Genomic DNA, 17,827 nt, shown 5'->3' with positions numbered 1-17,827 from the left:
GGTACAGTACACACTGAGCTCTACCCAACCATCATCAGGTACAGTACACACTGTGAGATCTACCCAACCATCATCAGGTACAGTACACACTGAGCTCTACCCAACCATCATCAGGTACAGTACACACTGTGAGCTCCACCCAACAATCATCAGGTACAGACAGGACACACTGTGAGCTCCACCCAACCATCATCAGGTACAGTAAACACTGTGAGCTCTACCCAACCATCATCAGGTACAGTACACACTGTGAGCTCCACCCAACAATCATCAGGTACAGTACACACTGAGCTCCACCCAACAATCATCAGGTACAGTACACACTGTGAGCTCTACCCAACCATCATCAGGTACAGTAAACACTGTGAGCTCTACCCAACCATCATCAGGTACAGTAAACACTGTGAGCTCTACCAAACCATCATCAGGTACAGTAAACACTGTGAGCTCTACCAAACCATCATCAGGTACAGTAAACACTGTGAGCTCTACCCAACCATCATCAGGTACAGTAAACACTGTGAGCTCTAGCCAAACCATCATCAGGTACAGTAAACACTGTGAGCTCTACCCAAACCATCATCAGGTACAGTACACACTGTGAGCTCCACCCAACAATCATCAGGTACAGTAAACACTGTGAGCTCCACCCAACAATCATCAGGTACAGTACACACTGTGAGCTCTACCCAACCATCAACAGGTACAGTACACACTGTGAGCTCTACCCAACCATCATCAGGTACAGTACACACTATGAGCTCCACCCAACCATCATCAGGTACAGTAAACACTGTGAGCTCTACCCAACCATCATCAGGTACAGTAAACACTGTGAGCTCTACCCAACCATCATCAGGTACAGTAAACACTGTGAGCTCTACCCAACCATCATCAGGTACAGTACACACTGTGAGCTCTACCCAACCATCATCAGGTACAGTACACACTGTGAGCTCTACCCAACCATCATCAGGTACAGTACACACTGTGAGCTCTACCCAACCATCATCAGGTACAGTACACACTGAGCTCTACCCAACCATCATCAGGTACAGTACACACTGTGAGATCTACCCAACCATCATCAGGTACAGTACACACTGAGCTCTACCCAACCATCATCAGGTACAGTACACACTGTGAGCTCCACCCAACAATCATCAGGTACAGACAGGACACACTGTGAGCTCCACCCAACCATCATCAGGTACAGTAAACACTGTGAGCTCTACCCAACCATCATCAGGTACAGTACACACTGTGAGCTCCACCCAACAATCATCAGGTACAGTACACACTGTGAGCTCCACCCAACAATCATCAGGTACAGTACACACTGTGAGCTCTACCCAACCATCATCAGGTACAGTAAACACTGTGAGCTCTACCCAACCATCATCAGGTACAGTACACACTGTGAGCTCCACCCAACAATCATCAGGTACAGTACACACTGTGAGCTCCACCCAACCATCATCAGGTACAGTACACACTGTGAGCTCTACCCAACCATCATCAGGTACAGACAGTACACACTGTGAGCTCTACCCAACCATCATCAGGTACAGACAGTACACACTGAGCTCTACCCAACCATCATCAGGTACAGTACACACTGTGCGCTCTACTCAACCATCATCAGGTACAGTACACACTGTGAGCTCTACCCAACCATCATCAGGTACAGTAAACACTGTGAGCTCTACCCAACCATCATCAGGTACAGTACACACTGTGAGCTCTACCCAACCATCATCAGGTACAGTAAACACTGTGAGCTCTACCCAACCATCATCAGGTACAGTAAACACTGTGAGCTCTACCCAACCATCATCAGGTACAGTAAACACTGTGAGCTCTACCCAACCATCATCAGGTACAGTACACACTGTGAGCTCTACCCAACCATCATCAGGTACAGTAAACACTGTGAGCTCTACCCAACCATCATCAGGTACAGTAAACACTGTGAGCTCTACCCAACCATCATCAGGTACAGTAAACACTGTGAGCTCTACCCAACCATCATCAGGTACAGTAAACACTGTGAGCTCTACCCAACCATCATCAGGTACAGTAAACACTGTGAGCTCTACCCAACCATCATCAGGTACAGTAAACACTGTGAGCTCTACCCAACCATCATCAGGTAGAGTAAACACTGTGAGCTCTACCCAACCATCATCAGGTACAGTACACACTGTGAGCTCTACCCAACCATCATCAGGTACAGTAAACACTGTGAGCTCTACCCAACCATCATCAGGTACAGTAAACACTGTGAGCTCTACCCAACCATCATCAGGTAGAGTAAACACTGTGAGCTCTACCCAACCAGCATCAGGTACAGTACACACTGTGAGCTCCACCCAACAATCATCAGGTACAGACAGGACACACTGTGAGCTCTACCCAACCATCATCAGGTACAGTACACACTGAGCTCTACCCAACCATCATCAGGTACAGTACACACTGTGAGATCTACCCAACCATCATCAGGTACAGTACACACTGAGCTCTACCCAACCATCATCAGGTACAGTACACACTGTGAGCTCCACCCAACAATCATCAGGTACAGGACACACTGTGAGCTCCACCCAACCATCATCAGGTACAGTAAACACTGTGAGCTCTACCCAACCATCATCAGGTACAGTACACACTGTGAGCTCCACCCAACAATCATCAGGTACAGTACACACTGTGAGCTCCACCCAACAATCATCAGGTACAGTACACACTGTGAGCTCTACCCAACCATCATCAGGTACAGTAAACACTGTGAGCTCTACCCAACCATCATCAGGTACAGTAAACACTGTGAGCTCTACCAAACCATCATCAGGTACAGTAAACACTGTGAGCTCTACCCAACCATCATCAGGTACAGTAAACACTGTGAGCTCTACCCAACCATCATCAGGTACAGTAAACACTGTGAGCTCTACCCAACCATCATCAGGTACAGTAAACACTGTGAGCTCTACCAAACCATCATCAGGTACAGTACACACTGTGAGCTCCACCCAACAATCATCAGGTACAGTACACACTGTGAGCTCCACCCAACAATCATCAGGTACAGTACACACTGTGAGCTCTACCCAACCATCATCAGGTACAGTACACACTGTGAGCTCTACCCAACCATCATCAGGTACAGTACACACTGTGAGCTCCACCCAACAATCATCAGGTACAGTAAACACTGTGAGCTCCACCCAACAATCATCAGGTACAGTACACACTGTGAGCTCCACCCAACAATCATCAGGTACAGTACACACTGTGAGCTCCACCCAACAATCATCAGGTACAGTACACACTGAGCTCTACCCAACAATCATCAGGTACAGTACACACTGTGAGCTCTACCCAACCATCATCAGGTACAGTACACACTGTGAGCTCTACCCAACCATCATCAGGTACAGTACACACTGTGAGCTCTACCCAACCATCATCAGGTACAGTACACACTGTGAGCTCTATCCAACCATCATCAGGTACAGAAAGTACACACTGTGAGCTCTATCCAACCATCATCAGGTACAGACAGGACACATTAAGCTCTATCCAACCATCATCAGGTACAGACAGGACACATTGAGCTCTATCCAACCATCATCAGGTACAGACAGGACACACTGTGAGCTCTACCCAACCATCATCAGGTACAGTACACACTGAGCTCCACCCAACAATCATCAGGTACAGTACACACTGTGAGCTCCACCCAACAATCATCAGGTACAGTACACACTGTGAGCTCTACCCAACAATCATCAGGTACAGTAAACACTGTGAGCTCTACCCAACCATCATCAGGTACAGTACACACTGTGAGCTCTACCCAACCATCATCAGGTACAGTACACACTGTGAGCTCTACCCAACCATCATCAGGTACAGTACACACTGTGAGCTCTATCCAACCATCATCAGGTACAGAAAGTACACACTGTGAGCTCTATCCAACCATCATCAGGTACAGACAGGACACATTAAGCTCTATCCAACCATCATCAGGTACAGACAGGACACATTGAGCTCTATCCAACCATCATCAGGTACAGACAGGACACATTAAGCTCTATCCAACCATCATCAGGTACAGACAGGACACATTGAGCTCTATCCAACCATCATCAGGTACAGACAGGACACACTGTGAGATTATTATATCCAACATACTTAATGTATCCTGACAGATGCTATCAATTGTATTAAAGTGTGTTCTCCCCTCAGGTCCCTGGCAGTGGGCAGTGGCAGTATGATGTGTCGTGTGGGCAGTGTGGTGGCTCCTTTCTGTGTCTACCTGGCTGACATTTGGCAATTCCTACCACAGGTAAACAACAGATACAGATAGAGCATATATTATGATAACATGCCTTACACATTTTTCTTCTTCAACTAACTCAATTTCCTTTTCTCCTGTCTTTCCTTTCCCATAGCTGATTGTGGGGATCCTGGCATTTATAATAGGTGTTCTGACCCTGTGGTTACCAGAGACCCTGGGTGAGCCCCTGACCAGCACCATGGAGGAAGCTGAGGCTCTAGGCAGGAAGAAGAACCCTGAGGAGGACAAGAAAGACCCTGAGGAAGGGATGGAGATGAACTTGAACCAGAGCAACTAGCTGGACGTCAAGACTTGAGGGACACACCTCTCCACCAACCAGAGAGAAGGAGTGGTCCACGAAAACAAAGAGAGGGAGAGGGAGAGACTCTGACTACTGTAAACGGTGCCAAGAAACCAACAAAAACAAACAACATCTAAATTAGAACAAGTAGGACTTTTTATAATAAAGTGTTTTTTGACATTTTGTTCTGCAAAGTGACCCATTTCAGAGCTGGTATCCTCTGGTTGAGCCAGCCAACTTCCGAGTGCCTTGGCTGCAGCTGTTTACATAGAGACAGAGGGAAGTGAAGTTTATTCATCACATCTTAGTCTCCTGATGAGAGCCACATGAAAATGAGCCTCATGATCGGCATTGACGTAATGTGTGCCTTCCAATCACATCAACCAATGAATTTACACATAGCGAGACAATCTTAAGTGCTGTGTGTGCGCTGTGTGTGTGCGCAAGAGATCAAGAGAGAGTGTGCATGTGTGTTTGTGCATGTGAAATGTGATATTTCACTGACTGAGACTGTGCTGTAGGGCTTAATTAAATTCGATCCGCTTTAGCCAACGGCGGTATCAGAGGTGGAACTGTGTTAGTGCTGTCAAATCCACAAATTGCTCCAGGTATTATGGGAAATACTTTTGAGGAGATGGGAAGCAACGAGAGCTCTCCTTCAAGGAGTGAATCGGAGTCATTTGGGCACTTGCTCAAAACATTAGCAAGAAGTACAACACTCAAATCTTTTTTCCGATATGTGTGATAATTAACTTCTGTAATATTGTATAGCTTTGGTATTGTGACATTACGTACCTGCGAGGAAAATGGGCACGTTTCTCGGCTCATACCCTGACTGGGAAGGAATTTTGTGACGATTAGCTTAGCAACTGCTTGAAGCAACAACATTAACGCGATTGGTCAACAGTATGCTGGGTAGGGCGTTATACGTTCCTCCATTCATTGACCAATGGGATTGCTTTCTCCTCCTTTCTCCAATATCTCTGGTATTATGCCTAAAGCGGATAATGCCACTGGCTGCACAGAGTGCCTCAATTCCTAAAACCTTTGCATTTGAAACCAGTGCCAGGGAAACTCAACCAAATCATGAATTGTTGTCTATAGACGGCTTACAGCGTAAGGAAACCAATGTGTCATTTTGTAATTTAGGTGAACTATCCCTTTAAGGATCATGCTGCTGGAATGTCTACAACTGGACATTCCAAAACTTTTACAAAGTATTTATAAAGCATAAATAGTGCTCCCTTTAGATTAGTGACTGGGAAAGACTACGTCAGTAAATTGTTTATAAATGTGGGAGTAATTAACCATTAACACAATTTATAATTTATTATTATAGACCGTTGAAATAAAGTGTTACTTTCCTGAGGAAGTGTGCTGAGCTGATGCATGGGCCCCGAGGGAAGAGAGTAGGTGAGTAGGAGTATGTAGCAGAAATAGCAGCAACAGACATACTGAAGTCAGGCTAGCAGTTTGATCTACAGCCTACTGATACACACACGACACACACCCATGGACACACGGACACAAACACACACAGGTGTACCTAAAATAGTTGTTCTGCTAACCCAGTAGCAGGAATAGTTTGGTCCCATGTCTGACAGTTTTAAGGTTCATTTCCTGTAACTACACATTTTGCAAGAGGAGTAGAGAAAATGTTGCAGCTGTAAAGTTCTGTAGTTCTACACATTTTGCCATGGGGACGAGAGAAGTTTAGCAATTTTCAAATTCATATTCTACTCATTTTGGGGCAAAGAGAAACATTTCTTGCATTTCTACCTATTTTGCCACGGGGTGGAGAGAAACTGCTATATTTTAAAGCTAATTTCCTTCAATTCTACACATTTTGCCATGGGGTGGAGAGAAACTGCTATGTTTTAAAGCTAATTTCCTTCAATTCTACACATTTTGCCACGGGGTGGAGAGAAACTGCTATGTTTTAAAGCTAATTTCCTTCAATTCTACACATTTTGCCACGGGGTGGAGAGAAACTGCTATGTTTTAAAGCTAATTTCCTTCAATTCTACACATTTTGCCACGGGGTGGAGAGAAACTGCTATGTTTTAAAGCTAATTTCCTTCAATTCTACACATTTTGCCAAGATTTATGCCACGTTAAAAATGTCTACATTGGACCTTTATCTCAATATCAAACCATTCTGGGTAAAAATTAAGTACCTTATTGTGATTGTTTTCAATTAAAATGCAAAGAGCAATTTTTCAAGCATGAATTTTGCCGCCCGCGGCTGATTGTGTTTTGGCACCCCAAGTTTTCGGAGCAAATGTATTTTATATATAAAAAACAGTTTCCCTGAGGTGCCCTAGCGAGAGTTGAAGACTTGGGTGACCTGTCAGTCAAGCTTTGACATGGAGATACCACCACCTGCTGGTCAGTTTGGGAGCTACAGTCAAGTGCATCGACGATAATGCAATTTCTCTGTGGGCCAAACCCTTGAATAGCTTGACAACTGTATTCATGTTCAAATTCACAACATAACATACATAGGCATTCCATTATTAAGTCCTTTAGGAAATAATGTCTGGAGGGTGAACATCCAAAAATATTATATTTTACTCAGAGTATTATCAATATCACCTCCCCTGTCTAATATCTTAACTTTCTCTATGCCACAAAATCTAAAGGTAGAAATGTCATGCTTTACGTAATTAAAATGTAATGCGACTGGATAATCCCTGTCGTTGCTCCTGATTGAACGTTTAAATTCCCTGATTTTCTGTTTGAGAGAGCGAGAGGTTTTTACCTACACAGCACAGCCCTCATGGACATGTAATACTGTAGATAACGTGGGTGGTGGAACACGTAATAATATAATTTATTTGGAACCGTTTTCCTGTTTGTGGGTGGCAGAAATATTCACACGTCATCATGTTGTTGCACTGTGCGCATCCTCTGCATTTATAGTTACCATTTGGTAGAGGCCGTAAAAGTGTCTGGCTAATTTTCTTTTGTGGCTGGCAATTGGCATGAACCAATTTATCGAGTAAATTGCGACGTCTCCTATACACAATAAGTGGTGGATTTTTAAATTCAGCCGGCAAAACTGGGCCCGATGATAAAATATGCCAGTGTTTCTTGACGGCATCTCCCACTTTTCGCGAGTTCAAAGTATATGTGCTTGTAAACATTACATAGTGTTCTTTAGCTTTAGCGGGTCTTTTTTGTAACAGTTCATCTCGTGTTTTTCCCAATGCCAAATTAAGAGCTTCATCCACACATTGTGGCGAATAGCCTCTTCTTAGAAACCTAATGTGCATCTCCGCTGCTTTTTCTAGATACTCCTCTGTGGAGTGGCAGTCTGAAAAACTATTTTTAATGGCTCAGGATGGAAGCTGTTCCCCTGTCATAGAGTATTTCTGTCCGTTTATTTTCTATACAGAGTTGTAAACAGGGTTCCATTTGATTTCTCAATCCACATAGAGGTCATGAACACGCTGAGCGTCACATTCAATTGTGAATTTGAGATTGGAGTCAATGTCATTGAGTGTAGTGCCATAAAATCTGACAGCTCTTATTCAAAAATGGATTTTCGTTTTCATTATTAACAAAACGTTCTTCGAAAAAAGACCCACATATAGGTTAGCATAACTCGGAGCAAATGTGGAGCCCATCGACGTTCCATTTTTTTGGAGGTAATATTCATCATCAAACCTGAAATAGTTCTACGTCAAAACATATTCAGACAGCTCTAGAATAAGGTGTGATGGTGGATATTCATTAGTATCTGTAGTGAGCTAGGGCTGCCGCCACCACACTCTCTCGAAATAGACTCTCGAAATATAATGTGACCAAAATACAGTCTTCTGTTAAACCCCTTATTGGTGAGATCTTGTTTATGAACTCTATAGAGTCTTTTCCATATGATGGCAGTGCTTGCACATGAGTTTTAATAAAATAGTCTACAAAGTTCGACAACGGCTCGAGCATTGAGCCTATTCATGCAACCACTGGTCTGCCTGGATAGTTGCCTTGTTGTGTTTTAGGTTTGTGTAATTTCGGTCAAATGTACAGGCATGGACGTATGGCACATTTGCAGCAAAAGATATTCATATTCAGGTTTTGAGATAAGGTGGTTTAATAGGGCTCCAGATTAGAGCACATTTCCCTTTGGAACACCTGTGTGGCATCAACACTCAGTTTTCTATAGAAACGTTCATTGCTCAGTTGTCTCTGAATTTCTTCTTTATATTTTTCATAGTCTAAAACAACCACAGCACCCCCCTTATCCGCAGGTTTAATAACCAGAGCTGAATCTTTCATTAATTCATTAAGTGCCTGTTTCTTCTGTTCTAGTGAGATTCTTCTGAATGTGGTTTGTTTGTCTCGTATATACTGATTGTTCGACTAACCTATAATAGGTATTAATCGAGGAGTTGTTAACCATAGGACAGCATTTGCTTTTGGGCTTAAAATGGGTCCCAGTTCTTTGATGTGTTTCTAGGCCCGTAACAGTGTTTTGCGAAAACACATGTTTAAATGTAATCTTACGAAATAATTTAAACAGATCTACTTTCGTATTGAATGGTTTATCTGTACATGTAGGTACAAAAGAGAGGCCTTTAGATAAGACTGTGATTTGCGCGTCACTATGGTCTTTTTTGGAGAGGTTAATTACCGCGTCCTGCTGTAGCTTGGTGTCCACGGCCTGTGTTCCAGATTCCCTCTTCGACCGCCTGCCTCTCCTTCTCCTACATCGTTTATTTTCTTTCGTGAAGCCTTGTGTTGCTTCCGGGCTAAAACCACCCCCGACTGTGTGCCATGGTAGATGGAGTCGCTGTCTGTAGGGAATTCGCTCTCAGTGGAGAGAAACGACAGGGATTATCCAGTCGCAGTACATTTTAATGAACTAAAGCATGACATTTCTACCTTTTTAGATTTTGTGGCATAGAGAAAGTTAACATATTAGACAGGGGTGGTGATATTAATAATACTCTGAGTAAAATATAATATTTTTGGATGTTCACCCTCCAGACATTATTTCCTAAAGGACTTAATAATGAAATGCCTATGTATGTTATGTTGTGAATTTGAACATGAATTATGCCCCCATATAAGATTACTCTGATGTGTTTCGTACGATGTACCCAATGATTAACGAAAGACCTACCGAGAAAGTTATGTCCTCATTGTGGTTTTACAGACGTGTTTAATACGTTTTATGTACACACTTGATTCGTATATTTACGAAATATATATTGTTATATTTGGTAGCACTTATTATTGTTTTTTTCCTTCGCCTCCAACCCCTTTCGAAGCGTGGAACGGATGTGGGTGGTGCTAGGTCTACATATATATATATATATATATATATATATATTTTAAACCTTTATTTAACTGGGAAAGTCAGTTAAGAACAAATTGTTATTTTCAATGACGGCCTAAGAACAGTGGGTTAACTTACTGTTCAGGGGCAGAACGACAGATTTGTACCTTGTCAGCTCGGGGATTTGAACTTGCAAGCTTCCGGTTACTAGCCCATACATAAGGGTGCTATTTTTTTTTTACTCACAAAAGTTCTGACGAAGGCCGTGAGACCGATACTTAAAGCTTATTAAATATACTATCAAGACCAGTGTGCGGTTTCCTTTTTCCTTCATCTTGTTCAACTGTTACCATGCACCTACAAAAAATATTGCTCAGATGTGCGAGTGCCTTTTAAATTAAGAATATAAAAAATATAGATTTTTCGGTTACATGATTCCATATGTGTTATTTCATAGTTTTGATGTCTTCACTATTATTCTACATTGTAGAAAATAGTAAAACTAATGAAAAACCCTTGAATGAGTAGGTGTCCAAACTTTTGACCGGTACTGTACGTTTTTTATTTCCTTGTCTCCGCATTTGTCTCCCTCTTTGCTACAGGCTACGAGCCAGTTCGTAACACATAGATAAAATAAGTAGCATACTAATTTTAAATGTGAGCATGCTTTCCTCCTCCGACAAAACAAAAGCTGACTCAAAGGGGGTTTGAAAACTCTTCCGTGAAGGACTCTGGTACACATGATTATCCTCAATGAAAGGTGGCTATCGAGGAGGGGAGGACATGCTTCCATTCGCCTATTAAACGAAATTACATCCATTCACCACTTATCGGTTTCCGAGTCACGTAGGAGAGAGGACAGAGAAGAGCGGGTGGAGGACAGACTTTTCCCCAAAATACGTCTAGTGGAGGAGTAAGCTTCCAACTCCACAACGGCGATAATGGCTATCATCAGTCAGTCTCAATGGAAACTGATAGTGTTCTGACATAAACATTTACATTTAAGTCATTTTGCAGACGCTCTTATCCTTCCCTTCCAGCCAAATTTGATCATTGCTCAATGGTTGAATTATCTATTTCTGTGGTAACAAACCAGCTGTTGGGGTCTTGGTTGTCCTCTTCCTGGGTCTCTAGGGTGTTGTGAACTGGGGTTTTATCCCTTAGATGGAGGCCTGGTGTTCAGGGGGTAGGGAGACACTTGAGGCCAATGTTCTTGTTCATCAGGTGGAACTGGAACAGAACTTACATGAATAACCAAGTACTTGTTTATCAGGTTGTTAGCACATAACAGACTGCATTTATTTCATGGATTCAGAGCTAGGTGGGTAAATGTACAATTAATGTATCCTCTTGGATTGGAAAACAATAGGCATGCACTGCTTTATTGTATAAAAAATAATTTTGAGGAAGCACAGACAGCAACTGCAATTGTTAGGTTTTTATTTAGAAAACTGACAGGGGAGATTGAAATGAATGGATTCCATTTATTGTAAAAACAGTTCAACCATTTCTTTAAAATGTTCATATAATTTTATTGGGGATATAAGATGATATTTTACTCATCTTAAGATACTATGAATAGCTTGATTGTACAACTTATTTCAACGTTGTAAGAAACCTTTTTTTTCCTGAGAATCCTTTCTGGAATGAAAATGGATACATAATAATAAATTAAAATGTCAAAAAGAAAATCCACGCTGAAGGCAATGACAGTACAATGACTATGGCTTACAGATGTGGTCAAACATATTGGCACCTTGCCCTTTTTAATTGAGTGCAATGGAGCATTTAAAACGGGTTGAATTGCTCTTTTTACCCTGTAGGCACCTGGAACTTTCCACAGGTGAGATAAATTGCACAGTAAACCAGAATTAGAAACAAATCAATTTGAATTGTGAATCACTTAGTCAAGGCTATTTTTAACTTTGAAGTGAAAAGTCTTAATTTCAGTTTGGATTTTTTACTTTCTTCTTGGTCCTGTGCAGTTGTAAATCAAACACATACACATTAATATCTTTTTCCAAATCTACTTATTTTAGAAGAAATAGTGAGGGTGCCAATATATTTGACCGCAACTATAGGTATGACTGCCAGGTAGGTGGTTGTGGCCATTTTCTTCTCTGGGTGTTGAGTTATCAGTAAATGGCCAAAGTACACCACCATGGCTGCTCTATGAAATATTGTAGCACTGAGAGTCAGGGGAGAGTTTAGAAACAAAGTTGTGGATTTAGACATTACAGTAACCAACAAGCCGAGGTTGAACAATCTCAAATAAGACGAAGTGCAGACTGTGAACACATTGTCATTTCATTTGGTGAGTTCAGGTAAAGCGTTGGATTTAAATGTTTCATCCCTCAGATTTATCTTTGAAATAATCTTTTTATTCGATTTCTGTTGTTGTTGAAGGATGTCAAACATCAATGGTCGTTCCAATGGAGATGTCAACATCAATGGTCGTTCCAATGGAGATGTCAACATCAATGGTCGGTCCAATGGAGATGTCAACATCAATGGTCGGTCCAATGGAGATGTCAACATCAATGGTCGTTCCAATGGAGATGTCAACATCAATGGTCGTTCCAATGGAGATGTCAACATCAATGGTCGTTCCAATGGAGATGTCAACATCAATGGTCGTTCCAATGGAGATGTCAAACATCAATGGTCGTTCCAATGGAGATGTCAACATCAATGGTCGGTCCAATGGAGATGTCAACATCAATGGTCGTTCCAATGGAGATGTCAACATCAATGGTCGTTCCAATGGAGATGTCAACATCAATGGTCGTTCCAATGGAGATGTCAACATCAATGGTCGGTCCAATGGAGATGTCAACATCAATGGTCGGTCCAATGGAGATGTCAACATCAATGGTCGTTCCAATGGAGATGTCAACATCAATGGTCGTTCCAATGGAGATGTCAACATCAATGGTCGGTCCAATGGAGATGTCAACATCAATGGTCGGTCCAATGGAGATGTCAACATCAATGGTCGGTCCAATGGAGATGTCAACATCAATGGTCGTTCCAATGGAGATGTCAACATCAATGGTCGTTCCAATGGAGATGTCAACATCAATGGTCGGTCCAATGGAGATGTCAAACATCAATGGTCGGTCCAATGGAGATGTCAACATCAATGGTCGGTCCAATGGAGATGTCAACATCAATGGTCGGTCCAATGGAGATGTCAACATCAATGGTCGGTCCAATGGAGATGTCAACATCAATGGTCGGTCCAATGGAGATGTCAACATCAATGGTCGGTCCAATGGAGATGTCAACATCAATGGTCGTTCCAATGGAGATGTCAACATCAATGGTCGTTCCAATGGAGATGTCAACATCAATGGTCGTTCCAATGGAGATGTCAACATCAATGGTCGTTCCAATGGAGATGTCAACATCAATGGTCGGTCCAATGGAGATGTCAACATCAATGGTCGTTCCAATGGAGATGTCAACATCAATGGTCGGTCCAATGGAGATGTCAACATCAATGGTCGTTCCAATGGAGATGTCAACATCAATGGTCGTTCCAATGGAGATGTCAACATCAACGGTCGGTCCAATGGAGATGTCAACATCAATGGTCGGTCCAATGGAGATGTCAACATCAATGGTCGTTCCAATGGAGATGTCAACATCAATGGTCGTTCCAATGGAGATGTCAACATCAATGGTCGGTCCAATGGAGATGTCAACATCAATGGTCGTTCCAATGGAGATGTCAACATCAATGGTCGGTCCAATGGAGATGTCAACATCAATGGTCGGTCCAATGGAGATGTCAAAATTTGAGGAAAAACACATTTTCACCAACCAACATCATACATTTCTTAATATTTCCCAAGTTATGTACCAAAATATTCAACCTTTCTTCATACATTGTCAGTCTGACAAATGTTGTTGTCAAATCCAATCGTAGACACACAGTTGGAATTCTTTGAATTCATAGTTGGGTGCTCTTCCTGCCATTTGACCCACTCATCATATCAAAATGTATTAAACAAAGTAAACTGATTCTGTTATGCATAGACACTATCACATTTGGGCTAAACCAAGTCACCCCGGCCCCTCCCACTGTGAGCAGAGGATCCTCCCAAACAGGGTTTCTAGGAACAGAAGGTGTCTGACCCCACTTGGTTAGGTTTGGCACTTAGAGAAGTTTATGACTATGACATACCATTTGACAGTTTGGCACTTTGAATAACACTTTGAAAACAAGGGCCCTTAAAACAGGCAGAGTGTGAGGGAGAGAGAGAAAACAAGGGCCCTTAAAACAGGCAGAGTGTGAGGGAGAGAGAGAAAACAAGGGCCCTTAAAACAGGCAGAGTGTGAGGGAGAGAGAGAAAATAAGGGGAAAAGAAAGGGAGAAAAGGAGGCTGGGAGAGACAGGGAGAGACGGAGTGGTCAAGCACTAAAAGTAGACCTGTTACACACAACCCCTCCAATTTCATCATCCCTGTCTCTTCCCTGCTCTCTCACTCCTCAACACGTTCCTTCACCCCCATCATCCCTGTCTCTTCCCTGCTCTCTCACACCTCAACACGCTCCTTCACCCCCATCATCCCTGTCTCTTCCCTGCTCTCTCACACCTCAACACGCTCCTTCACCCCCATCATCCCTTTCTCTTCCCTGCTCTCTCACACCTCAACATGCTCCTTCACCCCCATCATCCCTTTCTCTTCCCTGCTCTCTCACACCTCAACATGCTCCTTCACCCCCATCATCCCTGTCTCTTCCCTGCTCTCTCACACCTCAACATGCTCCTTCACCCCCATCATCCCTGTCTCTTCCCTGCTCTCTCACACCTCAACATGCTCCTTCACCCCATCATCCCTGCACCTATGTTGGTGTCTGAATTTTTCCTGATCCTAACATGTAGCCCTCCCCTCAACATTTAAAATGTTCATAGGTCCAAATCCCTTTTGTCTTATCTCACCTGGAGATACCCCAAACAGGACGGCCTCAAACCAACAAAACAAAAATAAAACCTTAAAACAAGCAAAGTGAGCTTTTTAAAGCAACCCCCCCCCCCCATCCATTATTCTAGTCAATCTTTAAATATGTCAGTTCGTCCATCCATCCATCCGCCCACAACGAAGGTCCTCAGCGGTGAGCAGAGAGTCCGAGTCCACTCCCAAGGTCCTCAGTGGTAGCAGAGAGTCCGAGTCCACTCCCAAGGTCCTCAGTGGTAGCAGAGAGTCCGAGTCCACTCCCAAGGTCCTCAGTGGTAGCAGAGAGTCCGAGCCCACTCCTAAGGTTCTCAGTGGTAGCAGAGAGTCCGAGCCCACTCCTAAGGTCCTCAGTGGTAGCAGAGAGTCCGAGCCCACTCCCAAGGTCCTCAGTGGTAGCAGAGAGTCCGAGCCCACTCCCAAGGTCCTCAGTGGTAGCAGAGAATCAGAGCCCACTCCTAAGGTCCTCAGTGGTAGCAGAGAGTCCGAGCCCACTTCCAAGGTCCTCAGTGGTAGCAGAGAGTCCGAGCCCACTCCCAAGGTCCTCAGTGGTAGCAGAGAATCAGAGCCCACTCCTAAGGTCCTCAGTGGTAGCAGAGAATCAGAGCCCACTCCTAAGGCTCTCAGCGGTGAGTAGAGAGTCCAAGATGAACGGAATATGTAGCCCGTAAAAACACAGGCATCAGGATCCACACACCCCCAACCAATCGCCCTCCTGGGAATGCTGACAGACAGGGCACATCCCCCGCCCCTTTATCATGCCACCTCCAGCCAACCAGATGCAAGTAAAGTCCTCAGTCACCACGGCATTGGTCAGGGCTGGACGAACCAGCTGTTGGCATCCTCCAGGTCGGTCTCCAGCTCCTCATCTTCATCCAGGGGCTCTGGGGTTCGGAGGGAGAGGTCTCTTAGGAAGGAGGCCTGGTGGGAAGATGGTCGGGGGACCGATTTGAGGCCAATCTTCTTCTTCATCAAGTGGAACTGGTCTCGGATGAAGTTGTAGAAGTCGTACTCGTAGCGCATGCGGTGGTACAGAACCTGAAGGGCCTCCAGAGTGGGTGTGTGTTTACGCACCGTACCAGTCATGTTCCCCATCTTCCTGTAGTCTGCGGAGACAGAGAAACAGACCCGGAAGTTATTCATGTATGGTTAAAATGTGAAGAAAATACATATTGTCATCCATCAAAAGGAGAGTTAGGCCTACTGTAGATCACTTTTGAGGTATGAAAATAACATTTGGACAAAGTTTGTTTTTGGAGTGAAATATTCCTTTAATCATTTCAATGCAGTGTAACAGGCATATACAGTACCAGTCAAAAGTTTGGACACGCCTACTCATTCCAGGATTTTCTTTAGTTTGACTATTTTCTATATTGTAGACATCAAGACAATGAAATACATCAAAGACATCAAAACCATGAAATAACACTAACACTCTAGGTTTCTTCCTAGGTTCCGGCCATTCTAGGGAGTTTTTCCTAGCCACCGTGCTTCTTTCCTGTGGCGGTCCTCATCAGAGCTAGTTTCATCATAGCGCTTGATGGTTTTGACATTTTCTGAATTGACTGACCTTCATGTCTTAAAGAAATGATGGATTGTCATTTCTCTTTGCTTATTTGAGCTGTTCTTGCCATAATATGGACTTGGTATTTTATCAAATAGGGTATCTTCTGTATACCACCCTTACCTTGTCACAAAACAACTGATTGGCTCAAATGCATTAAGAAGGAAAGAAATACCACAAATTAACTTTTAACAAGGCACACCTGTTAATTGAAATTAATTCCAGGTGACTACCTCATGAAGCTGGTTGAGAGAATGCCAAGAGTGTTCAAAGCTGTCATCAAGGCAAAGGGTGCCTATTTGAAGAATCTCAAATAAAATATATTTAGATTTGTTTAATACTTTGGGTTACTACATGATTCCATAGTCTTGATGTCTTCACTATTATTCTACAATGTAGAAAATAGTAATAATAAAGAAAAACCCTTGAATGAGTCGGTGTGTGGACTGGTTCTGTACATGCCAGGGTGTGGTTGTGTATGTACCAGTGTTTCCTGTGTAGCATTGGTGGGAAAAAGTTGCGGATCATTTCTATGTAGCAGGACTGAGGTTCTCAGTTCTGGTGACTTTTTAAAAGGACACACTACTTCAAAATGAATGTAAAAAAAACACCTTCTAAAATATAATTTCCACCTCCAGAAATGAGCCAAATAATATTGGTATAATTTTAAAGTATGCTCTTACTTTAAGTATGCTATTATCAAGTATGCTATTAAGAATCAACATTATCACCTGTAGCCCATACAGCATAGTGGCTGTAAATAAATAGGCTGAAGCATGGGGTTTACCTATCGGCATTTACCCTATTGGGCTAATCATTAGTCGAGTAGCAGGTGAGACGCAAAAATATCCGCTAGCGGGTGAAATGAAAACATTCTTTCAACGCTTAGGTTGGCTAGTGGTTTAGAACAAATACATTGTGGGTCGGAAACATTTTTTATCAATATAATACTTTTATTTTTAAACCCACGAGCTTGCTGTATTCTTTGAGCCACGAGGCAGACATAAGGCTACCAGCCACGCACACGGTCTCTTATTTGTGTGGTGATAAAACGTTCTAATTTGTCCAATCGCAGAATTTATGCCCCCTCTCCACGTGAGAATACGACACGTTTCCAAGTTTACTTTCCATATATATAGCCTAGCTCACGCTAAAATGACTCATTTAGGCCTAACCAGATAAATTAAAATAAAGGTGTACGATATGGGCAGGGGTGCAACGATGGTTTTAGAAGTGGGGGCATAACGAATCATTTAGAAGTGGGGGCATAACGAATCATTTAGAAGTGGGGGCATAACGAATCATTTAGAAGTGGGGGCATAACGAATCATTTAGAAGTGGGGGCATAACGAATCATTTAGAAGTGGGGGCA

General features: G+C 43.0%; 1 protein-coding gene across 4 annotated transcripts in view; it reads right to left on the bottom strand.

The window, feature by feature from the left end:
* Positions 1 to 11,353: 11,353 nt before the first annotated feature.
* Positions 11,354 to 17,827, bottom strand: part of LOC118371917 (uronyl 2-sulfotransferase-like) — a 150,667-nt gene continuing 144,193 nt past the window's right edge. Inside the window, exons 8-9 of one of the 4 annotated variants that reach the window (XR_008140922.1) lie at positions 14,586 to 15,997; positions 11,354 to 14,531 (exon numbers count right to left, since the gene is read on the bottom strand). Coding sequence is in view for 1 of the 4 variants with exons in the window: in XM_052523878.1 (XP_052379838.1) it covers positions 15,705 to 15,997 (293 nt within the window). In the remaining 3 variants the exon portion in view is untranslated. Of the gene's footprint in view, positions 15,998 to 17,827 lie in introns of all 4 variants that reach the window. The other 3 variants (XR_008140921.1, XR_008140923.1, XM_052523878.1) reach the window with 3 other exon arrangements.

This window comes from Oncorhynchus keta, chromosome 8 (assembly GCF_023373465.1).
Source record: "Oncorhynchus keta strain PuntledgeMale-10-30-2019 chromosome 8, Oket_V2, whole genome shotgun sequence".
Taxonomy (NCBI): Eukaryota; Metazoa; Chordata; class Actinopteri; order Salmoniformes; family Salmonidae; genus Oncorhynchus; species Oncorhynchus keta.
This window is presented reverse-complemented; position numbering and strand designations above follow the sequence as displayed.